Source organism: Notolepis coatsorum (assembly GCF_963971535.1).
Source record: "Notolepis coatsorum genome assembly, chromosome: 4".
Lineage (NCBI taxonomy): Eukaryota > Metazoa > Chordata > Actinopteri > Aulopiformes > Paralepididae > Notolepis > Notolepis coatsorum.
In genome coordinates this window covers 70,581,042-70,607,226 of record NC_140168.1, presented here as the reverse complement: position 1 = coordinate 70,607,226, position 26,185 = coordinate 70,581,042, and the positions used below count along the sequence as shown (strand labels likewise).

The window sequence follows — 26,185 nt, the reverse complement described above, 5'->3', positions numbered from 1 at the left end:
ATGGTCTTGTTTTGTAAAGAAAAAGACTTGTTCAGTCAAATAACTTTTATTTATAAATAACTTCCTTTCATTTAGTTTTTTTACCATCATAAAAGGGGGAGGGAGTGCTGGGAGGGGGGAAAATGAATACTGGGAGAATTTCAATTCTGTTTGTAAGAACGTTCATTTCTATAGATTTTTTTGTGTTTCCCATGTTCTGTTTATATTCTTGTCATTCTCTGAAAATAGGCTATATTTACAGCAGACCCTGTTATTGTTCCTTGTTGGTATTTTTACATTACAAGTAATTTTAATTCTCTTAAGTTCTTACATTTTACTTGTGCCTAGGGCTGTGACAATTATTATACATTTGCCTCATGATAATTGTCATACAATAAAATGACAATATATGGTATAATTATCTTTTTTCTCTTTCTTATTAAAAACGTGGCCTATTTGAAAGGAGATTGATTTAATAAAAATAAAAGCGAAAAATCAATATACAGTATATATTATTATTATTATTATTATTATAGTAATTGGCTATCATACTGCAATATAAACTGAGTTTTATAGTGAAAAGAGCAGCTTTATTGGTCAAGATTGAAGGCTCTATATTGCAGGAAATTGCACGTACAGGTGTTTATTAAATTAAAGAAAAACCTCCAACCCACCCCTTTCCTATCACTTAATAATCTTGCACCCCCACTTTCAACTATAACTAGGCGGCCATGCAGACATGCACTTCATTTTACAAATTCAACCAAAGAAAAGAATGTGTACTTTAACAAATTAAACTCTGTAATTTGAGATTTCAAAGAGCTTAATGACCTTTTCAAAATTAAACATGCACACGCAGTGTGACGTGTTCTGTTGAAATGTAATTGGGGAGATGGTTACTGAGTGAATGTTCCTACATATGATCCCTTAATTGGGATCATTAAACATGAACCCGGCGGCCGGGTAGCAGCGGACTAAGCGTCTGTCTACCACCACAGGGACAGTGGGATCGAATCCAGCTGTGGTGCTTCCGGGTTGGCCGACCGTCCATACTAACAATTGGCAGTGTTAGAGGGTGGGAAACCCGGCGAGGGTGGGTCCTGGTCGTTGTAAACAGCAACTACTACAGTTCGGTCGGGGCGCCTGCACAGCAAGGGAAGGATCTGAGAGAGGTAGTGTGACCTTCCACACGTTACACTCTCCCAGTGAGAGTCCGCGCTGCCAGGTGAAAAGAAGCGGTGGGCTGGGTACACATGTGTCGGAGGAAGCATGCGATAGTCTCCGCCCTTCCGGACCTGTTCACTGTTGGTGTGGAGTGCTAGCTTGCGTAGGTATGACGTTGTGTTTACTTGTTGGTGTGGAGTGCTAGCTTGCGTAGGTATGACGTTGTGTTTACTTGTTGGTGTGGAGTGCTAGTTTGCGTAGGTATGATGTTGTGTTTACTTGTTGGTGTGGAGTGCTAGCTTGCGTAGGTATGACGTTGTGTTTACTTGTTGGTGTGGAGTGCTAGCTTGCGTAGGTATGACGTTGTGTTTACTTGTTGGTGTGGAGTGCTAGTTTGTGTAGGTTACCGTATAACGTTGTGTTTACTTGTTGGTGTGGAGTGCTAGCTTGCGTAGGTATGACGTTGTGTTTACTTGTTGGTGTGGAGTGCTAGCTTGTGTAGGTATGACGTTGTGTTTACTTGTTGGTGTGGAGTGCTAGCTTGCGTAGGTATGACGTGTTTACTTGTTGGTGTGGAGTGCTAGCTTGCGTAGGTATGACGTTGTGTTTACTTGTTGGTGTGGAGTGCTAGCTTGCGTAGGTATGACGTTGTGTTTACTTGTTGGTGTGGAGTGCTAGTTTGCGTAGGTATGACGTTGTGTTTACTTGTTGGTTTGGAGTGCTAGCTTGCGTAGGTATGACGTTGTGTTTACTTGTTGGTGTGGAGTGCTAGCTTGCGTAGGTATGACGTTGTGTTTACTTGTTGGTGTGGAGTGCTAGTTTGCGTAGGTATGACGTTGTGTTTACTTGTTGGTGTGGAGTGCTAGCTTGCGTAGGTATGACGTTGTGTTTACTTGTTGGTGTGGAGTGCTAGTTTGCATAGGTATGACTGTGTGACCGTAAGGGACATGTTGACGGGTGGATCCGGTCACTGTGGCTCTCTATTGTAACCGGCTGTTACTATGGTACCTGCAGGGGACTGGATATATGCCCAGGAACACACACACACACCGGTTGTATCTGGCAGGGTGTGTGTGTCCTGTGGAGAAGATTACTGGGTCTGTGATAGAAACATATTTCCGACTCTCAGAAGGTGGTCACACACACACAGACACACGCATGCTTACACTGTCACACTCACGTGAGATGTACAGTACATGGCATTTTAGTCAAATGTGGTGACTTTCATAAGAGTAAGTAAAAATAAACATCAGAATATAATAAATTGTTCTCATTAATATGGACTATGCTTGATTTTCTTCTCTTTAAATACAGCTCTAGGACCATAGCCTAAATTAAGGCTGACTGAAGATAGCCCATTCTCTTTTAAATTATTATTATAATACTTCTATTATTATTATTATTATTATTATTATTATTATTATTATATAAGCTTAATTTTCGTTATCAAAGCATTCCCTCGAACGGATGGGTATGTCATATGTATGTATTGTATGTACCGGTATATATATGCGTGTGTATGTGTATATATATAATTATTTCTTTTACTCCCAGACTACATAATAATTTCCTGGTCTGGTCAGAGACATAACTTTATTTATTTTGTATTCCCTATAACTACATAAGAGCGACTAGTATTATTTGATCAGAGTTTGAGCTGAAGCCTAAACAATATGTTTAGTTCTACCACCACTCTGTGTATTGCCCAGCAGTCTCGCAAAGGTAACGCTTTTTTTTATTTTCTATTCCTGCTTCATTTGGGGAAGCGGGAGGATGGGGAGGTATGGGATGTGTTTATGTGTGTTATTGTGCTCTTTTACATTGTTCATGATCATGATGTCCTATTTCACGCTATAAATTCCGATTATGACGACTCCTAATATCAACCGGGATGGCAATATTACTTTAGCCAGCTGGAATGTCCGAGCGTTAAATACTCCCGTTAAACGATCGAAAGTTTTCTCTCACTTGAAATCGCTGTCTGCTGATATTATGTTTCTCCAAGAAACTCATATTAAACACTGTGACGCGCACAAGCTGAGGTGCGGTTGGGTGGGCCAGGTCTATCAATCACTTTCATCAAAGGCGCGAGGGGTGGCTATACTAATGCGCAAAAATATCCCATTCCAACATATATCTACCATAGCCGATCCCAACGGCCGCTATTTGATTGTCATGGGCAATATGTTATCATTTCATGTTACCCTCTTAAATGTATACACCCCAAACTTTGACCACCCTGGTTTTTTCCGAAGTGTTTTTAACCTATTACCTGACTTGTCAACTACACAAAAAAATTATCAAAAAGAACCGATAAGAGTATCGATAAAGTACCGAACCGTTAAACAGTATCGATAAGAGTAGTAGTATCGATAAAATCCTAACGATACCCATCCCTAGTAACGCGTGGGAGGCTCACGCTGCCCCCGATACTTCCTGTTTCTGCTGTACAGGCGTCACCCAACCGACCTGTAGGAGTCGCTGTCCACAACGTCCAACGTCCAACATTTTTTTTTCCCTTTTCGAGTAATACACGATCACTCGAGTATAGCATGTGATCAATCGATCTGGATTCTTCTTAAAAATGCCCATCCCTACTACCCGCTCATATTAATGATGACAATTGTGTTATTCATAGCCAAAATGTATCTGGATTCTTCTTAAAAATGCCCATCCCTACTACCTGCTCATATTAATGATCACAATTGTGTTATTCATAGCCAGAATTTAATTGGTCTTGCATTTAATAAACACTTTGCAGTTGATGGGAAATTGTTTGATAGAGAATAAATCAGACTTCTTCTTGTTGATGTTGATATAGACACTTATTGTGTGATCATTCACACCCCTCAATTCTCCTTTTATCCCCTTTTACATGATGAAGTATTAGACACTCTCCAATCCAGACCTGGAGTTTATCACGATAAAATGTCGACCCTTCTTCCTCCCAAGAGAGTTAACGTCCATCATCCTCATCGGAGTGTACATTCCACCACACGCGAACACTGGGGTCGCACTTTCAAAACTTCACGACGAGGTAAACAAACTCCAGGCAGCTAATGTTGACGCTGCCATTTTGGTTCTGGGCGATTTCAACAGCGCGCGTCTTAAAAAGGTGCTGCCGAATTTCTATCAGCATGTGACCTGTCCCACCAGAGGCGAGAACATATTAGACCATGTATACTCGCAATTTAAGAATGGGTACAAGTCACAGGCTCTTAGTCCATTCGGTAAAAGCGATCACGCCGCCATCTTTCTTTTGCCAAAGTACAAACGAAGTCTCAAGCGAACGCCGGTGGTCTCGCGAGAGGTTAAGCGTTGGGCCGTGACGTCAGAGGAGTCACTCCAAGCTGTACTGGAATGCACAGACTGGAGTGTATTCCGTGATAACACAGCCAATATTCACGAATACACCGAAACGGTGATTGACTATATCTGTACTCAGGTAGAAGAAACAATCCCCTCCACCAAAATTAAAATCTACCCAAATCAAAAGCCCTGGGTAGACAAATCCGTCCGTGAGGCTCTGAAAGTGCGCACATCAGCATACAACACCGGGCTGGTGACAGGCAACATGGAAGAACACAAGATGGCAAGATACAACGTCAGGAGAGCAGTAATAGAGGCAAAACGACGTTACAGGGATAAAGTTGAACTTCAGTTTGAACAGGCTGACTCTAGAGGCATGTGGCAGGGCCTCAGAACAATGACAGACTACAAAGGCACCCCCCTCAAACTGAACAGTGACATCTCCTTAGCAAATGATCTCAATTCCTTCTATGCGAGGTTTGAGGCTGTGAATAACAACACCAGCCTACAAACCACGGCAATGGGGGGGGGGGGGGGGGTCTGCTGATGGAGACTCAGTGTTCAGGGTAACAGAGCATGAGGTGAGACGGATCTTTAAAAAAGTGAATATCAGGAAGGCAGCAGGACCGGACGGCATCCCCGGCCGCGTCCTAAAAGTCTGTGCCGACCAACTGGCCCCGGTATTCACTGACATCTTCAACCTGTCCTTGGAACAGGCTGTCATCCCCACCTGTCTGAAGAAGTCCACCATCATCCCTGTACCCAAAAAATCTACGCCCGCTTGCCTCAACGACTACCGCCCTGTAGCCCTCACCTCCATAGCCATGAAGTGCTTTGAGAAGCTAGTGAAGGGCTACATCTGTTCCTCCCTCCCCATCAACCTGGACCCTCTGCAATTTGCATATCGCCCCAACAGGTCCACGGAGGACGCCATAGCCCATGTGCTGCACACAGCAGCATCACACCTGGACAAGAGGCAGGGGAACTATGTGAGAATGCTGTTCATCGACTACAGCTCAGCATTCAATACCATAGTCCCCTCCAAACTCATAGCCAAGCTCAGGGACCTGGGCTTGAACTATGACCTGTGCCAGTGGGTCTTGGACTTCCTGACGGGCAGACCCCAGGTGGTAAGAGCCGGCAACTGCACCTCCTCATCCATCATGCTCAACATAGGGGCCCCCCAGGGCTGTGTTCTGAGCCCCCTCCTCTACTCCCTGTACACACATGACTGCGTAGCACAGCGGAACAGCAACACCATCATCAAATTTGCTGATGACACAGTAGTGGTGGGCCTGATCTCTGCCAACGACGAAAGGGCCTACCTGGAAGAGGTAGAGAACCTGTCACAGTGGTGTCAGGAGAACTGCCTCTCCCTGAACGTCAGCAAAACAAAAGAGATGATTGTGGACTTCAGGAGGTCGGGGGTCAAGGACTACAGCCCCCTCAGCATCGACGGGGCACCGGTTGAGAGAGTGAACAGTTTCAAGTACCTCGGAGCCCACATATCCGAGGACTTGACATGGACCACACACATTGACAGTGTTGTGAAGAAGGCACGACAACGCCTCTACTTCCTCAGGCGCCTAAGGAAGTTCCAAGTCAGTCAGAAGATCCTTAGGAACTTCTACTCATGTACAATAGAGAGCATCCTGACCGGCAACATCACCTCCTGGTTTGGGAATAGCACTGCACAAGACCGTAGCAGACTACAAAGAGTGACACGTTCAGCCGAACGCACAATTGGAGGGGGGCTTCCCACCCTCCAGAACATTTACAACAAGCGGTGCAAGGGGAAGGCTAAGAGAATTATTAAGGACTCGAGCCACCCGAACAACTGCCTCTTTGAACTGCTGCGGTCAGGCAAGCGATACCGGAGTCTTAAGGCGAGCACAGAAAGACTCAGAAGAAGCTTCTATCCCCAGGCCATCAGGCTGCTAAACGAACTATAATCGCTAAACGAACAATAATCACTATGCAACAACCATCAAATGCACACAGCACACACACCCACACGCACACACTCACTCAAACAAACGACACACTGCAGCACCCACTCTCCACACTTTAGATCACACAAACACACTTACACTTTATATTTATTGATAAAGGATTTGCACTACAACTCGTACACCTACTGTGAATTGTACCTAAATTGCACCTCGTCCCATTTCTCCATTTCTGCCTTGCACTATATAGTATTGTATATTAGTACACTGCACAGTATTGTATATTGTATGGTAACTACGTCTATTCTGCATCGAACATTGTACATATGTCTAAACTGAACACTGTGACCTCTTTTTTTTACTTCTAATTTTACTATGTTTTTATTTCATACTTATCTTGTCTTGCACAGTCTCTGGAGCGCAACAGTAAGAAGCATTTTGTACAAAAGTATTCTGTACTTCTGTATGACAACTATTAAAGAAACTTGAACTTGAACTTGAAACTATCCATAGATCCCAGGAGCTCTACTGGTGAGGACTGGACATATACTGGACTCTACAGCCAATATGCACCATGCAAAAAAAAGCAATAAGAACACACCAATAACTTATTTATAAAGCTACAAACATTGAAATGTATGGACCTAGTTGATTTCAAAACTGCCCTCATTGTATACAAAGCCAGATACAAACTAATCCCAGGCAACATTCAAAAATGGTTCAGAGACAGGGAAGGATAATATAACTTGAGAGGGAATCTTAAACAACCAATGGTACACACTACGCTGAAAAGCATGTGCATATCTGTTTGTGGAGAAGTTGTGGAATATTTTACCTGAATACATCAAATTGAGTAAACATGGCACAATTTAAAAAGCAGCTTAAAAAATACACATTAGAGAAATACAGAAATGAGTAATGAGAATAAACAAAGTAATGCTATATTGTGTTATGTAGTTCTGTACTCTATTCACTGCTGTCATGTGAATCAAGTTTTTTTTCTTTTCGTAATACAAGTAAAAGTATATTCTATATTGTATTATACTAAATTATGTTATTTTTATAACTAGTCAAATTAATGGAAGAACAAATGTAAATGTAAGGGGGTAGGGATCTATAAGCTTAGCTTCTTTCTACTCCTTTTTTGGACATGTCTGCTAACTAAATACATTGCTCTTGACTTTTTGTTTATAATTCCTTTTTTTGAATGTTTTTTTAAAATTGTCTTTACATTTATTTTTTTATTTTGTTATCATTGTTCTGTTTGAGCTAGATACCGTGAATTGTTTTAAGGAATATGAAGAATACATGTTCAAAAATAAACTTTTTCATTCATTCATTCATTTATTATTATTTTTTAAACTGGCTGCTCTGGTAATTACAGAGCAATTGACACATGTTTTTTTATCTTTCTATTTCAATGGGATGATTTCCTAGTGCCTGGATATCTGCCCATGTGATTCCGTTGCATAAAGGTGGTGTTAGAGATGATTTAAATAATTACCGCCCTATTTGCAAGTTACCCTGTTTAGCGAAAGTCCCAGGGCCCTCATTTATCAATGGTGCGTACGCACAGATATGTGCGTAACCCGAGCGTACGATCATTTCTAAGCAAAGTGTGGGACTTATCAATTTGAACGTGTGCTTGACTTTGTGCGTATATCTACGCTCAGCTCAGACCATGCGTACCTGGCGCCCAGCGGTAGAATATGGAGACTGCAGACGGACGGCATTATGCTTTCATCAGTTTCATGCATTAGTTTCAAAGCAGAAATAAGCTTCCGTGCATTAGTTTCAACACTGGCGCGTGTTCTGTATGGACCGTACGTAATTCATTATAGTTCATTGTAAAATAGCGACAGTACAAGAGGTTAGCCTGCTTGTTTGGCACGGGGGGCAGACGCAGAACACCCACCTCCAAACGCGATTAAATATTGTTTCAAATAAAAAGCGAAATACTATTATTTTGTGTCATGTTTCCAAATAAGATTGGTCACAACGAAATGCTTTCTACTTCAATTTGTTGGTTAGAATAGATGACCTCCGTTGAAACTTCACTGAGACTAAGAGTCTATTTGTGAGCTCCCGCACAGACGTGATAATAATAATTAGGGATGTCCGATATTATCGGCCTACCGATATTATCGGCCGATATCGGCATTAAAATGTGATATCGGAAAATATCGGTATCTGTTTTTAAAAAAAAAAAATTTATTATTTTTTTTACATTTCTATAACCTTTATTTACCCCGGCAAGCAAGTACAGTAAGAACAAATTCTGATTTTATTTATTGTCAGACGTATGCATAATGTTGTGTTAATTCCACAACAAGAGATATGTAATGTTAATTACCTGAAATGATTCAGTTTTTTGGGGGGGGAAACCCTGTTGATATCGGTATTGGAAATTAAGAGTTGGACAATATCGGTATATCGTTATCGGTAAAAAAGCCAATATCGAGCATCCCTAATAATAATAGCTTAATTTTATATAGCGCCTTTCAAGAGACCCAAGGTCGCTTTACATAGATAGGGGGGGGGGAATAACAAAGTAACAAACATAGTGGACAGACGCAACATAAATATGATGATGGAATTCAAGTTCGCGTTTTTTTATTGATCACATAGGCATGCTATACATATAGGCTACATGGCAGTGAGATTCATTGTTCTTGTACTCTCGTATTATTGTTATAGTATATGCTATTGTCAAGAAGGAAGTACATTATTTTCAATCGTGGCTTTCCTTTAATTCATATAGCCGAGAAGCAGTCTCATATCAGCTTCATTAATCCCGACCCATCTCAACCACAGCATAACTGAGACCGGCTATGGAAACAAATCATAAATAGACTACTGTAAATAAAATGGCATAACATTATAAAGGATAGGCTATAGCAGGGGTTCCCTTTCTTCCCCGAGCCCCACGATTCCCTGGAGACATATAGGAATATGATATGATATAATAGGCTATACATCGGTCCGTCAACGAGGAGATTTAGCCATTTGAGAATAGGCTATTATGGCCCAACGAGGGCCTATAGCCTATAAATATTATTAAATGTTTTCATAAGCGTAAAGATACAAGGACAACAGTTATATTAACAATCAAGTTAGTTTACTGTATGCAGGCTTCGCAGGGCTCCGTGTGACATGTCTGTGCCATGCTGCGTTATGTGCAAATTACTGTTGCATAATGTAGGCTATGCATATATAATTTGTATAGGCTATACCTAATACAGACAACAAAATAGATTCTATGCCTCTACAAATCATATTATAACCGGTAGCCAATCGAACTAAACGAATAAAGGCATTCATATTCCAGCATGGTTATAATGACATTGACAGTTTGACACCAATGCCAAACAGTGGTTAACGGTCTTTATTAGTATTTTGAGCTGTCCAGGCAGAATTGCAGCAATGGTCTTAGGGAACCGTTGATATCTGACATCACCGTGTACAAGTCCGACAGCCTGTTGCGTATTTCTCCCATAACACACGTTGTGTCTTCTTGGTTCGACAGCGCGTTAAATTATTTGCTTAGACCTTCGTGAACAATCTCCCTCTCATATCGCTTTTAAACTGGCCGGGCCCCGGTTCAAGCTCCAGCTCCGTTCTCAACCCTCTGAACTCTGGTGCCCTCTGGCGAACCGGCCCGCGTTTACACCCATTTAAGCAGAACCAACATTCCACCGTCTCCGTCATCAACGGGGGCATTACTCGGGTAAAAATAATGCGTGGAGAGTGAGAGCGCACACGCATACGTTTGAAATGAATCGTTCCAGCAAAGTATGCTTCTATTATTCGAATGACTTGTTTTAATGGGTATCATGTAGTAAGTCCTACTGTAGAACATGACATAATAGCATCATATCTGATTTATTAATGCCAAATAATGGACGATGACCGCAATTGGCACTTGAAAAGTGTAAATGATGGATTAGTCAGTATTAATTCATGACGGCCCGTTTAGCTCAGCTGGTTAGTTCGCTGCCTGTGGAGCGAAAGGTCCTGAGTTCGAATCTCTTGCTTACTTTTCTTTTTCTTGTAACATTAAATAATTTATCATCGTAGGAACGGAAATAGAACACTTTCTACGCATTGTTGATAAATGAGGGCCCGGAATCTTAAGTGAATAATAATCAACTTAAGTCCTTAAGTCACTCTGTGCAAAGCCCACACCAATCTGGGTTCAGAGCCAACCATGGCACATTATCAGCCATCTCATTAGTTACTAATGATATAATAGATAACACTGTGCTGCTGTCTTTATTGATCTGTTAAAGGCTTTTGATAGTCGATCACCACCTGCTCTTAAAAAGATTGACTAGTGTTTAGGGCTGGACGGTATGGTAATTTGAAGCATAGACGGTAACGGTATATATCACGGTATATTCATTTATCATAAAATGTCTATATAAATGCTTCTGAAGGGGTAAACACTGGTATGGCAGCTATTACTGTACTCTTGTATTACTAGGACATATTTCACATAGTACAGAGGTATTTTAAGAACTTTTATTGTGCAAAACTGCAATAGAAAAATGCTAAACCTTTTCTCAAGTGTCTGCGGGCAGGTAAAGCGTATCTTGGATCCAGTGCTTTGACCATGTCTTTAAAGCCCTTTCTATCAACAGTTTGAAAAGGAACCATGTCCTTACACAAGTAAACAGTGACGGCATTTGTTATGTCGGTCCACCGCTGGCTTCTTTTGTCATTGTTGAAATGTAAATAATAAAATTATTCTCTTACAGCTGCTGAGCTATGGAGGGAGAGAGGGAGAGCTATTTTTAGGGGCAAATGCGATTTTAAATATTCACACTGTGGTTATGTTATTGCTACTTTAGAGCTGCTCTACTGGTCACAAGGTATATTCAAAATCCATACCGGTGTACTTTCTATACCGTCCACCTCTAATATAAATGCATTTGATTTGGTTCTAAGATTATCTGTCAGAGAGACATCAGTGTGTAAAGTCGAGTTATGCCCAATCTACATTTTTAACCAATAACTAAAGGTGTGCCACAGGGTTCAATTCTAGGTCCTGTCCTCTTCACTATTTATATTAATGATTGTCAGTCTTTTATTGAATGGCTGTCAAGCCCATCTGTATGCAGATGATACTGTGTATTGTATAGCTGACTCTGTACAGTTGGCCATTGAGAACTTTCAACATTCCTTTATTACCCTCCAGGAAGTTCTTATTAAACATAAATTGGTTCTTAATGCTATACCACTAAATGTATGCTGTTTTTTTAGAGCCAGAAATATTGATTATAATGGTGTACACATATCTACTGTAAGTGGTTCTAGCATTCAGAGAGTCACTGAATATAAATATCTGTGTATGGCAATATAATATAGTATAATTACAAGTAAACATAACAAATGTAAATAGGCCAGGGCTGTACAACTGTGCAAGATGTGGTCAAGTATATACACTAATTAGAATAAAAACAACAATAAAGTGGGACAGGATACTTAGCAGGGCTGTGCAATTGGGCAGTTATGTGCAGTAACTTACTGTAACAAGTAACTTAACAGACTTTTATTTCAAGTTCAGTAATAACTTTGAGATTATTACTTTAACATAAACTCAAATGAACCTTAACCACTGACCCAGAAATCGGCTTTCTAAATTGAGATGCAGGCCATATGCTTCCCATCAACTGGTCTGTAGACTAAAATGTGTTCATGATTTTAGGCCAAGTCAAACACACACACACACACACACACACACACAGATGGTACAGGTGGCTGAGGACAGATGCCATGACGCCAGGCGGTAGAATCGTATATCCTGACTCATCTACCACACACACACACACACATACATACAAAACATGCATAAACACGCTCGCACACACACTCACAGACGCTTGGACACATGCAGGCATACATACATACATACATACATACATACATACATACATACATACATACATACATACATACATACATACATGCATACATGATATGTGTGATAGATCTGGGTTGGGGGAGGATTTTCTCAAACCAATGATAATCGTCTAGCGCAGCGCTGAGCCCAAAGTGTAACTTGCAAAATAGAGTTGTGGAACAAATGTGTCTCAGTCAAGGTTTTCCATCATGATAGTAGCTTTCTATTGGTAGCAGTCGGTGTGGTGATCAACAGCACTGGCTCTCAAGAATATTCAATGAAAACGAGAGAATCTGCTGTAATACTGTGGTCAGCCGGCCAATCATCTGCTGCTCCTCGGTTTCTTTCATCATCACTCACTGTGTTTGGCTCTCTCTCTCTCTCTCTCTCTCTCTCTCTCTCTCTCTCTCTCTCTCTCTCTCTCTCTCTCTGTTTAACCCTCACTATAACTCTCTCTCTCTCATATACACCAACAATCACTGTGTGTCAAGACATTTCTCAGAATCAGGGCAGTTGTTGGTTTGTTATTCCTGCTCTCCGCTCGACTCACACAGACATTCTTTATGTCCAACTGACCAGAATCGGAGAGAACCATGTTCATATTAGGTCATTTTAATTTGGCTGCAAAGGACCAACATGACCTCACTCATTTATCTGTTCATTAGCATGCTGCTGCCAGTGGCAAACTTGATTGAGGTGAACTAGCTTTAGAGGTGAACTAGCTTCAGAGGTGAACTAGCTTTAGGGGGCTTTCTCACTAACCATTCGGGGTCGAATCACAGCCCGATCGCACCAGAAAAGGGTGTGTCCGTCCTACTGAGGGGGCTTTCTCACTAACCATTCGGGGTCGAATCACAGCCCGATCGCACCAGAAAAGGGTGTGTCTGTCCTACTGAGAATGCTCCCCCGCGTCCCCGGGGACGCTGATGCGCTCCAAACCTGGACCGCTGAAATAGGTGGTTCCGGGTGCGCACCAGTGGGAGCGGGGGGCGTGGTGTGCAATGCTTGTACCAAAACACGGGAGAGGCTTCTGTATCAACTTGCTGACACACACAACGTCATTACTGTAATGCTTTCATGCTTGCTTGAATTTTGGGCAGATAAAAACATACAGCAACTGGACAATACCCACAAACTATATTTATGGGCAATTTGGTGAGTTCAGAGAACTTCAGACCTCAACCAAACAAGCATGTTGAGCCTCACGGCTCAGTGGATGAAAACATGAAGCCACGTTACAAGCACACGACTTCCTAGCCCCTTCCGTGACTGCGATGTGCAAGCCAGGGGCTTTTGAATACGCAGTCACTCGCAGCTCCATAGTAGCCAGGCTAATTTGGACCACCAAACACTGCTTAAAAGCTCGGGGTGGGTCCGAAATATATCAGATATAAAGCCCCTGGCTTGCACATCGCAGTCACGGAAGGGGCTAAAGACTTCCCTGGCTCGCATTAGGCCTGGCAATTTTTTTGCCATTGCTATGTCTACTATACATTGGTTTCTTGTTCGAATGCATTTATTTCTATAGACCAAGGCTAAGAGAATCAAGGACTCCAGCCACCCGAAAACTGCCTCTTTGAACTGCTGCGGTCAGGCAAGCGATACCGGAGTCTCAAGGCGAGCACAGAAAGACTCAGAAGAAGCTTCTATCCCCAGGCCATCAGGCTGCTCAACGAACAATAAACACTATGCAACAACCATCAAATACACACGCACACACTCACTTTAAACAAACAACACACTGCAGCACCCACTCTCCACACTTTAGATCACCTAAACACACTTTATATTTATTGGTAAAGGATTTGCACTACAACTCGTACACCTTACTGTAAATTGTACCTAAATTGTACCTCATCCCATTTCTGCTTTGCACTATATAGTATTGTATATTAGTATATTGTATATTGTATGGTAACTCAGTTACTTCTAGTCTGCATCGAACATTGTACATATGTCTATACTGAACACTGGGACCTCTATTTTTACTTCTTTTTACATGCTACTTTATTTTATTTCATACTTATCTTGTCTAGCACAGTCTCTGGAGCGTAACAGTAAGAAGCATTTTGTATAAAAGTATTCTGTACTTCTGTATGACAACTATTAAAGAAACTTGAAACTTGAGGTGAACTGGCTTTAGAGGTGAACTAGCTTTAGAGGTGAACTAGCTTCAGAGGTGAACTAGCTTTAGAGGTGAACTAGCTTCAGAGGTGAACTAGCTTCAGGTGTAAACTGGCTTCAGAGGTGAACTGGCTTCAGAGGTGAACTAGCTTCAGATGTGAACTACTGTAGCTTTAGAGGTGAACTGGCTTGATTGATTGATTGAAAACTTTAATTAACAGATTGCAGAATGGGTACAATACAGTACAGCTCAATACACACAATTGTTAAGGGGATGCAGACCAGAGAGACTTTCGTCTGGTTTTCAATTCATAATGACATTTATGACATACACAATGTAACTGAGGGGTACAATTCCCTGACTGTATTGAGAGTATGGTATCATTAAACCACTACTTAGTTATGTACTTTAATTACTGGCCATACAGTACACGGTATATCTGGTGAACACCCACACAAGAATACGGCTTAACAAAGAAAGTTATATTTAGAAGTATTTATTATCAGAGCAGCAACAATAGGTTACAATATTGAGAATTATGAATTGCGCTTATATGGCGAAGAACACTTAAGTAGGTCAAGAGCGTAAGTCCATGAGCATATTAAGATGGGTATAATTGACACCACCTGTAGCATAAGAATTACATAAGGCACACTCGTAGTCAGCTGGAGATACTAAGGGGGTTCCCTCCGGTTGTAAGCCAGCAGGGGAGAGGAATGGTCGGGAGCAAAGTCTGGATCAACGAGGAATAAAGAGACTCCAGATACAGGAGACAGTGCAATAATCCTTTGGTCCGTAGACAAAGCAACAGCTATACTCCGGTATGCAAAACAGCATGGATGAAAGCTAGCCAACCTCTGTGGGTCCTAGAGGCGGGCTCGACGGTGCTCCTCACAGGGTAGATCCCACACAGCAGTGGGGTAGACGGTTCTCTGCTCCAGCAGCCACAGTACCAAAGCAATATAATCCAGCCGGAAAAGGCTCTGCATTCGTCGGTGTAGGTTCTCCGGTGTACATATCCAACGGTTCTCGTCTAGGACTCATCGGATGGCGGCACGAGTTTAGGCCGCCCAGCCTGGATAAGTGCACTAGCTCGGTACGACGAACCGGTGGTAATGCTGGTCACTGTAGAACGGTAGCCGCACGATACACTATAAATAATAGACTATTACTTTACAATAGAATAAGTCGAACTCGACGATACAGCGTTAAACTCTGACACTTTAGCTATCAATTCGCACGCGGTTCTCAAGGCTCTATTTAGGGGCAAAAAGGGCCCACTTCACGGCACGTTGTATCGTGGTGAAGGCTTCAACGTTTTGTTCTAAGTGCTTCTGTATCCACCTGCGACGTATTTATACGTAAGGTGAACAATCTAGTGCCAACCTCAGTTCTGTCTCGTATTACTGCGCAAACCTGGACATGTTGAGACATGTCTTAGCGGTAGCTTTGAACTTGCCATTGGGGGGTAATAGGAGAACGAATATTATGGTCTGGCCTGTACCTAGGTAAAGGGATATTCCGTGTATATGTACAAGAATATACAAGGGATATCAGACAATATACAAATATTATACAATATATCTCAAGTAATAAATATCTATATTCGGTTTAATCTGATCCTTTGTAACACACAACATACAGATATACAGATATCTAATCATCTAATCTAATCTTATGACATTTATGACATACACAACATACAGATATACAGATATCTAATCATATAATCTAATTTTATGACATTTATGACATACATGATATACAGATATACAGTACTGTTACATTTGTGAACTGACTTTAGAGGTGAACTAGCTTCAGAGGTAAACTGGCTTTAGAGATAAACTAGCCTGAGAGGTAAACTGGCTTTAGAGATAAACTAGCCTGAGAGGTAAACTGGCTTTAGAGATCAACTAACCTGAGAGGTAAACTGGCTTTAGAGATAAACTAGCCTGAGAGGTAAACTGGCTTTAGAGATAAACTAGCCTGAGGGGTAAACTGGCTTTAGAGATAAACTAGCTTGAGGGGTAAACTAGCTTTAGAGGTAAAGTGGCTTTAGAGTTGAGCTTTAACCTCTTAACAGGCACCCAGAAAAGTGGCAATTTTCTTTAACTTGAACTTGAGGACTGCATACTTCTTTTGCAAAGCTTATCTTTATACTTATAGCACATGCATGAGCTGGTCCCTTTTGAAAGATAACATTCTGAAGTTACTAATGCAATACTCAAATTTTTCTGTAGTGTTTGCAATATCCCCCCCCCCCCCCCCCCCCTTGGGGAAAACACCACAGGTCCAAGTCTGAAGTCTTATGTAGTACAGGTCAACATTTTATAAAAATCCATTCAGAAATGGGTCTTTGGGAGAGATCCGGGTAAATTATGTGCCAAAAAAAAAAGCTCTCCAGAATTCCATTTCCTCATCCACGGCCATTCATTCTAAATGTGATTCACTTCTGGTTTTTGCTCGTCAACTTTCACCTAGATCCCGTATTCGCACCCCCCCACAATCCCCACGGATTTGGTCGAGTGAGGTGGCGTTCGAACAGCAACAAATGGATCTTTAATTCTGTCATTTATATGTTCGGCTAGTGTGTTCCACCCACGGGCACGTCGGCCCGAATACGTTGCATGTTAAGAGATTAAAATATCAAAGAACAGAGTGCCTGTGTCATTCCTCATCTAGAGAAAGACCTTGGAGTTCTGGAAACCTGCTGGGTACCCATGTTTGAAAAGCACTGGTCTAGAACATTTAATATCCAATTTCTACATAATAATTTATATAGCGCCTTTCATGAGACATGCAGATCTTGCATGCACAGAGATATAAAATGTATCAATGAAGTACTATTCCACCCCCCAACTCAACCCTGTGTAGGAGAGTAGTCCAGCTCAGGTCCACCCCCGCCAGTCCAGAGTGGTATCTTCCACCTCGGAGGAAGAGGAGGCGATGACCGAGAAGTTCCTGAAGATCAACTGTAAATACATCACAGATGGAAAGGTATGGATCCCCCTGTGTCCTGGAGCTGAACATTCAACGTATGTTCTTGTTGCCCAGGACCGTTCAGTCAGTATGTTCTTCCTGTGCCCCAGGACAGTTCAATCAGTACGTTCTTCCTGTGCCCCAGGACAGTTCAATCAGTATGTTCTTCCTGTGCCCCAGGACAGTTCAATCAGTACGTTCTTCCTGTGCCCCAGGACAGTTCAGTCAGTATGTTCTTCCTGTGCCCCAGGACAGTTCAATCAGTATGTTCTTCCTGTGCCCCAGGACAGTTCAATCAGTATGTTCTTCCTGTGCCCCAGGACAGTTCAGTCAGTATGTTCTTCCTGTGCCCCAGGACAGTTCAGTCAGTATCTTCTTCCTGTGCCTCAGCCCTCAGGACAGTTCAATCAGTATGTTCTTCCTGTGCCCCAGGACAGTTCAGTCAGTATGTTCTTCCTGTGCCCCAGGACAGTTCAGTCAGTATGTTCTTCCTGTGCCCCAGGACAGTTCAGTCAGTATGTTCTTCCTGTACTCCAGGACAGTTCAGTCAGTATGTTCTTCCTGTACTACAGGACAGTTCAGTCAGTATGTTCTTCCTGTGTCCCAGGACAGTTCAGTCAGTATGTTCTTCCTGTACTACAGGACAGTTCAGTCAGTATGTTCTTCCTGTGCCCCAGGACAGTTCAGTCAGTATTTGTGAACATGCACTACTTTCTTCCAAAAACTAGGAATCAGCAGAGAGAACCGTTAAATCAGTAATGTCACTGATATGTAAAATATGGGACGAGCTCTACAGACGATGAATGGGGCAGCAGCTTTAGGATAGAGGTGCATGAGGGCAGCTGGGTGGCGTAGCGGAGATTGCGCTCGTCACCAATGCAAGAGACTCCGGTATCGAATCCCAGTCTCAGCATTGCCTTCGACTTGGGCCGGCCGTCGTACTGGCTCATTTAGTCAGCGGGTGGAAGTCGATGGGTGGGGATTGGACGTTGTGGACAGCGACTCCTACAGGTCGGTTGGGTGACACCTGCACAGCAGAGACGGGAAGTATCGGGGCCAGCGTGAGCCTCCCACGCATTACTCCTCGCCACTGAGAGTCCGCGCTGTCTGGTGAAAAGATGCGATGGGCTGCCACCTCGTGTACCGGAGGCGACACGTGATGCAAGGCTTCTATCCTCACTACAACCGACCAGTGGGGGGGCATAGTCTAGCAACGTTCAAGACGGGGAAGGGGAGAATTGGCTATACGAAATTGGGATGGGAGAATTAAATGAGAAAGTGGATTAAAAAAAAAGGATAGAGGTGCATGCTCTGTCCTGGGGCACAGTGAGAACATACAGGAGGGGAATTGTTCAAATGGGTGTCATTCCCCTTTAGGATGTATTACAGGTTAAGATGTTTTTTAGAGTTTGACATTCTCTCTCTCTTTCCTTCCGTCCCTCTCTTTGACTGTCTCCCCTTTCTATCCCTCTTTCTTTCTCTCTCTCTCTGCCTCTCTCTTTCTCTCCCCCTGTCTCTCCCTGCTCTCTCTTTCTTTCTCTCCCTATACCTCAACCTCTCTCTGTATTTCTGTCTCCATCTGCATCTCTCTATATATGTATATCTCTCTCTATATATCTCTATCTATATCTATCTCGCTCTCACTCTGTCTCTTTCTCTCTCCCTGTATCTCACCCTCTCTGCATCTCTCTCTCTCTCTCTCTCTCTCTCTCTCTCTCTCTCTCTCTCTCTCTCTCTCTCTCTCTCTCTCTCTCTCTCTCTCTCTCTCTCTCTCTCTCTCTCTCTCTCTCTCTCTCTCTCTCTCTCTCTCTCTCTCTCTCTCTCTCTCTCTCTCTCTCTCTCTCTCTCTCTCTCTCTCTCTCTCAGGGTATAGTGAGTGGAGTGTTACTGGTGACTCCTAACAACGTGATGTTTGACCCTCACAAGGCAGATGTGTTGGTTCAGGAGCGTGGCTGTGAGGAATATGGTATCATGTGTCCTCTAGAGGAACTCATGTCTGCTGCCATGTGCACGGAAGTCACCGACCCGCGGGTTAGAGAGCTGGTCCCACTGTAAGTCATTAGAATCATAGAACTATACAGGGTCAGACCTCATCATTAGAATCATAGAACTATACAGGGTCAGACCTCATAATTAGAATCATATAACTATACAGGGTCAGACCTCATCGTTAGAATCATATAACTATACATTTACATTTAGTCATTTATCCAAAGTAACAAGTTCTGTACAACAAGTCAGCAGGAAGGGTACAACTCTGGCAGCTAAGGGTAAGTAACGTTGTTTGTCAAACAGTGTCGAACTTGAGTGATACAGACTTGAGTGCATAGTAGTATAGATATATTAGCATAGTAGGTAGTAGTATAGGCACAGTAGATTACTTGCTAGCAAAGAGCTAATGGGACTAATCTGGTTTGCAAACCACTGGAGTAGACCAGTGAGACCAAGTTCAAGAGGAGCGTTCCAGTCTGCCCCAGTCAGACCTTTGACATGGGAACCCTATACCTGCTGTGATGCAGACAGCCTATGACAAACATGGTCTATATGGTAACAGTGTCTGTATATGGAGTATATCTGTAATTATTAGCATAGTAGGTAATGATATAAGCAAGGTAGATTCCTTAGCAGCAGAGTGCATAATAGTAAAATACTGTACAATACAAATAAAGGTTAGTAGTCATTATACATTTAAAAAAAACTGTATTCCTGTCAGTTATTGGTAAACTTGGGTCCATTTAGAAAGCAGTCGAGTTGAAACCATCTGTACTGTATTGGGTTAGGAAGGTCAAGGTGTCCTGTACTCGTGGCATAACGGGTTCAATTCCTGCTCATGTTTTCTCTTCCATCTCTCCTCGTGTTTTCTGTACTGTTTAATATCTAAAAGGAAGGACATTATGGGAAATGTGCTTAGTGTCTTCAGAGTCAGACAAAAAGATGGATACCAAGTAGAAAGCTATCCAGCTGCAAGCTTGCCTAGCTTAGCATAAATGAATGGAAGCGGATATCTCTGCCGGAGTTTTAAGCTAGGCTAGTTGATTTGTAAACTGGTAAAGAACATCTAGCTGTACAATACATCTCGTACATCCCATAGCAACCTGGAGCTCCCTTCAGCCGGTCCGGAGCCCGGTCCGATGAGGCGGGTTCCCCGTAGCAACCTGGAGGACTCCGCCCAGCGCGCCTACGACAGCGCCAGCACAGCGCCGCGCTCCACTGAGGCCTCCCTGTCCGAGGACGTGTTCACCGAGTCCGAGCTGTCGCCCGTACGGGACGATGCGGCCGAGCCACACCAGGAGAAATCAGTCAGCCAGGCGTCTGAGACCAGCCAAGAAGCATCGAGCCAGGGACAACCCCCAGGCCTGGAGGAGGCCTCCGAGAAAGAGGAGCTCACAGCAAGGTGAGGAGAGGATAGATGGTAGGACTGAAATGGGATCAGTGCTCGGGTCACATGACCATATACACTTCATGGTGTATTATGAGCCAATTTGGTCTCTGATCGGCACTCTAAATTTAAAGGGATAAAACTAGATTTTCAAACAAGATGGTGTATGATGGAGTCGCAACTAGGGGGTGGTCTGGATGGGGGCTGTGTCCCCCGTCCGGGGGGCAAAATGACTTGCAATAAAAGGTTATTAAAGTAAATAAGGTATTTATTTAAGTACAGTGTATAAGGTTGCACAATAGTTTCACGTTGAACACGAAAACACGCACACACACACAGAGGAACAGAGGACCGTATTGGACAATGATTAGTCTGTTTCTAAGCTGGCCCCAAGCTTTCACTACAAAAAAACGGTTTAAACACATGGTGGTGCTGCCACGATGTCATAGTAGCGCTGCACCCCATTGTTTATGGATTTTTAGAATCCTAGTCCTATTACTTACTCGCCAATGCTGATGTTGATCGGTAGAATCCTTTTCTCAGCTCAATCCATGCTGTTTCCCATACTAGCCACAAACCAATGCAAAATCAATGGGGTCGAGCTCCTGTCTGTACAAGCTGATGCTCACTGAAATCTACTTTGTGTTGCTGCCCTGTGGAGTAGATTTCAGTGAGCCTCAGTCAGCTTGTACAGACGGGAGCATGATTTTGCATTGGTTTGTGGCTAACTATCCGGAGCTAGTATGAGGAACAGCATGGACTGTACTGAGAAAATATTCTACCAATCAACATCATCATTGTTAAAGGTGCTATAGATAACATTTGTGTGTAAAAGTATAGCTTTTTTTATTGTACAAAATATATATATATATATTTAATCCAAATCCATCATAATAGACCTAGAATTCACTTGAAACTCCAAGTCCAAAATGAATGTTGTTTACATGTTGCATGCATGTATCCCCTCCCTACTTCCCATTTCCCCATGTGGAATGCACCTGATTGGATAAATGACATGCCGTTGCTCTAGTGCGACATCTAATGGCTACTATTGTTGGATAACGAAGGTTATCCTATAACCCTAGTTATATGAATATGGCGAGCGCTCTGCTCTATTGGAACTGTCCCTTTAATCATGCTATCATGAAAACTTTCAATCACTTGCACGCACCTACACCTGCCTGGCCACGCCCACATCTGCTCACATATAAGCGGGGCCATGGCCATACTACCAGCTCCTTCCCCAGTCTTTCACCGCCGAAACGGAAGACACATGGGGTCCTCAGTGACACATGGGGTCCGCCATATTCATATAACGGGTTATAGGATAACCTTCGTTATATTTCATATGGCTTTATGCTCTGCTCTATTGGAACACAAGAGCGGAGCAGAGCGGAGAGCCCGACAGATGTACCCGCTGAGGTCCCCTACAACCATCAGAATCCGGGCAGGGTCCGGGCCCCCCCTAGTGAGGGACGGGAGGGAGACCGGACCCGACTGTGCGAAGAGGGAACAGTACCTCAAACGCACAGGGTGAGCAGACCGTGGGACTTACCTTTGTTTAGAAGGGCTTGCGACTACTCGGTTGCGCATCCCGCACGCCATCAGGGAACGGACGTGAAGCAAAAAACCCACGTCACAGCCCCCAACATCGCAGGGTCGGGGTCAAAAAACCCCGACCCCGTGGCAAGGCCGTAGCAGCGGGGCGCGGAGGAGGCCCCAGCCCCAGGCCACATCCCGGGGGCCAGGACCCCCCGAAAAAGCGGCCTGGCGAGGTCAACGAGGCCACGGCATCGAGACCCCACCAGACGGTCACTGGTGACACCACATCGCCAGCGTATCGGACAGGGCCTACAATATGTGAAGGGTGTTCGGTATGCCGTGCACCATGTCACAATCTCATGGGGTCACGAACCTCGCGGAGTCGGGAGTTAGCCAACTCCGCCAGCGAACAGATTCCACCACGAACCCTGACCCTGCCAATTTATTAATCCCGCGGGTCGAGGTTCAGAGAGAGTTTGACACAATTGGCAGACGTCATAAAACATGCGGGGGCATACTCTCGGGCAGCCGCGGTCAGACCCGGGCTCAACCGGAGAGTTGACTCTGCTACTAACACACCGGGGAGACAACCACCCCCCTATGTTTATTAACAGAAAATGGTTGCTCCCGTAACACGGCTATACAATGCAGTTCAAGGCGTTTCATGTTTAAAAAGGCTTAACCCAGGCCAACAGGTCAACGAGGGCAAGGCCCGACCTGGGCCTGGAGGACCGGGACCTACACAGGGATGCATAGAGGAGTTGACTGAAGCAGCCTCCCCAACAGCCCCCTCCTATCCCCGGTTTAGCAGGGAGGGAGGGGTGAAATGAATGGAGAAGGACCAACCCACCTAACATTGTGCAAAAAGGTACAACATAGTATGGACCAATGCACACCACTGTTAAGGGCAACTCGTAGTGGCATCTATATGACACACACATTCATGACATCAACCCCTGTGACGTCCGGCCCGCCCTGGCATTTTCCCCCCGGAAAAGCTCAGGGTCCTTCAGGGTACCGGAACTTGTCTGCGCCCCGGCGGACAACGGGTTAAACTGATCCGGTCCGGCGCGACCAGGACAAGTCCCGTGCCCTTGTCACACCGCCGCCCCCAGTCCTAAGAGGGGGGTAGGTACGCGTGTCGATCCAAAACATCACAGGAGGCGCCACCAAGACGGTCAGTACGCGAAAGCACCGCTCCCGGTGGCCCACCTAACTGGCGTGAAACCCCCCTGCCAATGTTTGATCTACTCCGTCATCTCCCCCCGGAGATGTACGCGAGTCCTCGAGTCTAACCTAGTGCACTGGCACTCGGTAGAGATAAAAAATCTCCTTCCCAGCCGACCGCATAAAAAACGCTGTTTTTATGATGTTTGGCAACCAAGGCGCGTCGGTCCCAAAAAGCGGATTCAATCATTGAAAAACACCCTGGGCTAGCGCTGATCGGTCTCGTAAGACCAAATGCTGATTTATGAAACGGTGTGTATGCTTGTAAAGAACCCGAGAACAGTGACAGCGAATTTCTAACAAGAAAGTCAAGTCAAGTCAAGTCAAGAGTTTTAATTGTCACGGCATACAAGTATACAATGAAATGCGGGTCGTCTTGCCCGCAACGATGTGCAATACAGTGGTACAACATATAATAGAATCCAATAAAAAAAAAACATTGTGCAATAAACAGGTAACAGGTAACATGGTGTGACATCTCGGTATCTGTACATAGTTATTTACAGAGCATATAGGACATGCTAGGTAGCTTTGGTAGTGCAATACACTGTTCCTGTTATACTAATTTAAAGTGGCCTTTCCTTTTGGCCATAAGTGTGCGTGTGTGCGGCATGAGTGTGTGCCCGCTCATGTTAAAGTGTTAAAGAGCCCCACAATGTTTCCCCTCGCTGTCTGGGACGAGCAGCAGGAAGCCGGTACTAGAGACAGACACAGGCTCTTATACGACGAGCCTGGGAATAAAAACGTGTCAATTCTGCTTTTTTTTTTTTTTTTTTACTTTGACCAGACAGCTGGTTCTTTTTAGCGTTTATCGCTTTTTCTGGTCAAGCATGACCGACAGAAACAGGTTGAATGGGATATAGATCAGGGGAAGACACTCTGAGAAAATACGGCGAGTCCGGGAGTCGAACTCGTGTACCCCAGATCCGTGACGCGCACGGTTGTCCCCGACGCCGAAATAGCGCCGAGATACGCGGTGAGCTACTGGAGCTCGCCCCAATTCTGCTCTTTATGTAAGGGGGGAAGACAGCGGTTTTCCCAGAGAGACCTCAATGTGAGTGAAACAATTGAAAACGGTTCATGTAACAGATTGGACCAAGTAGACAAAACGGCCCAATATACACTACTGTTAGAGAGCAGAGTAGAAGGACCAACGGTTTCGACTGCATCGCATCATCTATCCTTTACAATGACAGCGGTCTGTAGCACAGGCCCTGTAACTCACGGACATGTCTCTTGGCCAATAAGAAAACGCGCCTGTGACGTCTTCAATGGCCTCTTCTTCTTTTTCTTCTCGAGCCTGGGAATAAAAACCGTGTCAATTCTGCTCTTTATGTAAGGGGGGAAGACAGCGGTTTTCCCAGAGAGACCTCAATGTGAGTGAAACAATTGAAAAAGAAAAAACTGATACGACGCAATAAAAAAGGCAGCCGTGACACCAGTTGTATAGTGCGCTAAATGAAAGCACATACACCTGTAGTGTAATCGCTTCACATCCTGCACGCCAACCACAGCTGATAACCTTGTTTGTGTAAAAAACGGGTTTTATCCACGGCTCTGGCTTACGTGCAAAAAACTTGCCACCCGCTATTTTTATCTTTACCCTTAAGCAAAGAAAAAATATCAGACTGAAGAGAGGGACTCAAAAAGTCCTTGGTTTACATGCTACATATGTACAACTCTGTAAGCTAACAATAGCACACCAGTTGCGGACTCAATGCTACGTTTGATCCTAAAACGTATTTACATGAAACACACAACCCTCATCGTACAATGAAGCCGCCAAGTTCACTTTTACCACGTAAGAAAGAACACTGGCTTAGGTAGAGAGAAAGGACATAAGCCCTTGGCTAAGTACTAGAAATACAGGCCTTGCAAGTTATACAAAACAGCAACCAAAGCAAATTTCTGAGAAATTTGCACAAACTCCCAAGCAAGAACGCGACCCTAGCATTTTTAGCTGTGGGTTTATATTTCACATGTCGTATCCCCCAAAATACAGTGAAGTAAACACGTTTTGTTAAACAAAAACAGTCTCCCTTTAGGAGGGACTCTTTATGTTATTAACCAAAATTATTTTGGGGGGGCGGGGGGTGGGGCAGAATGGCATATCCTGTGGCCGACCGTGGTGCAGGCTGACGACATCTTCCGCCAGAGATGATGCCGAATCAGTGTCCAGGGCCCGCTATCTCCCCGCGGCTATCGCTAACGGTTAGCCACAGGCTAACTGCTAGCTACAGGCTAATGGCTAGCTAATGAAGCTGCGTAAGGCGGAGTGCAGGCCTGGTCGCGTGTTGTTTTTTTAACAGCGCAGCAGTGCAAGAATGTGACAATTTGACCATGTGACCGCGGCAACGCGGGAGAGCGGCAGTGCGGAAATAGGCTGTCTCTAAGACAAACTCTAACCTTAACCAGCTCCTTAACAGCGCCTAAACTTAACCGTTCTAACCTTAACCAACTCCGAAACAATGCCTAACCTTAACCTTAACCTTAACCATGCCTAACCTTAACCATAGAAAGAATATTGCCATTCTCTAAGACAAACTCTAACCTTAACCAGCTCCTTAACAGCGCCTAAACTTAACCGTTCTAACCTTAACCAACTCCGAAACAATGCCTAACCTTAACCT

General features: G+C 43.8%; 1 protein-coding gene across 1 annotated transcript in view; it reads left to right on the top strand.

Annotated features, from left to right (window-relative positions):
• LOC311226552 (oxidation resistance protein 1-like) overlaps positions 1-26,185 on the top strand; it is a 179,666-nt gene that overhangs the window by 80,696 nt on the left and 72,785 nt on the right. The window contains exons 5-7 of the mRNA XM_084311972.1: positions 17,303-17,425; positions 19,274-19,458; positions 20,499-20,706. Of these exons, the coding sequence (XP_084168098.1) occupies positions 17,303-17,425; positions 19,274-19,458; positions 20,499-20,706 (516 nt within the window). The remainder of the gene's footprint in view (positions 1-17,302; positions 17,426-19,273; positions 19,459-20,498; positions 20,707-26,185) is intronic.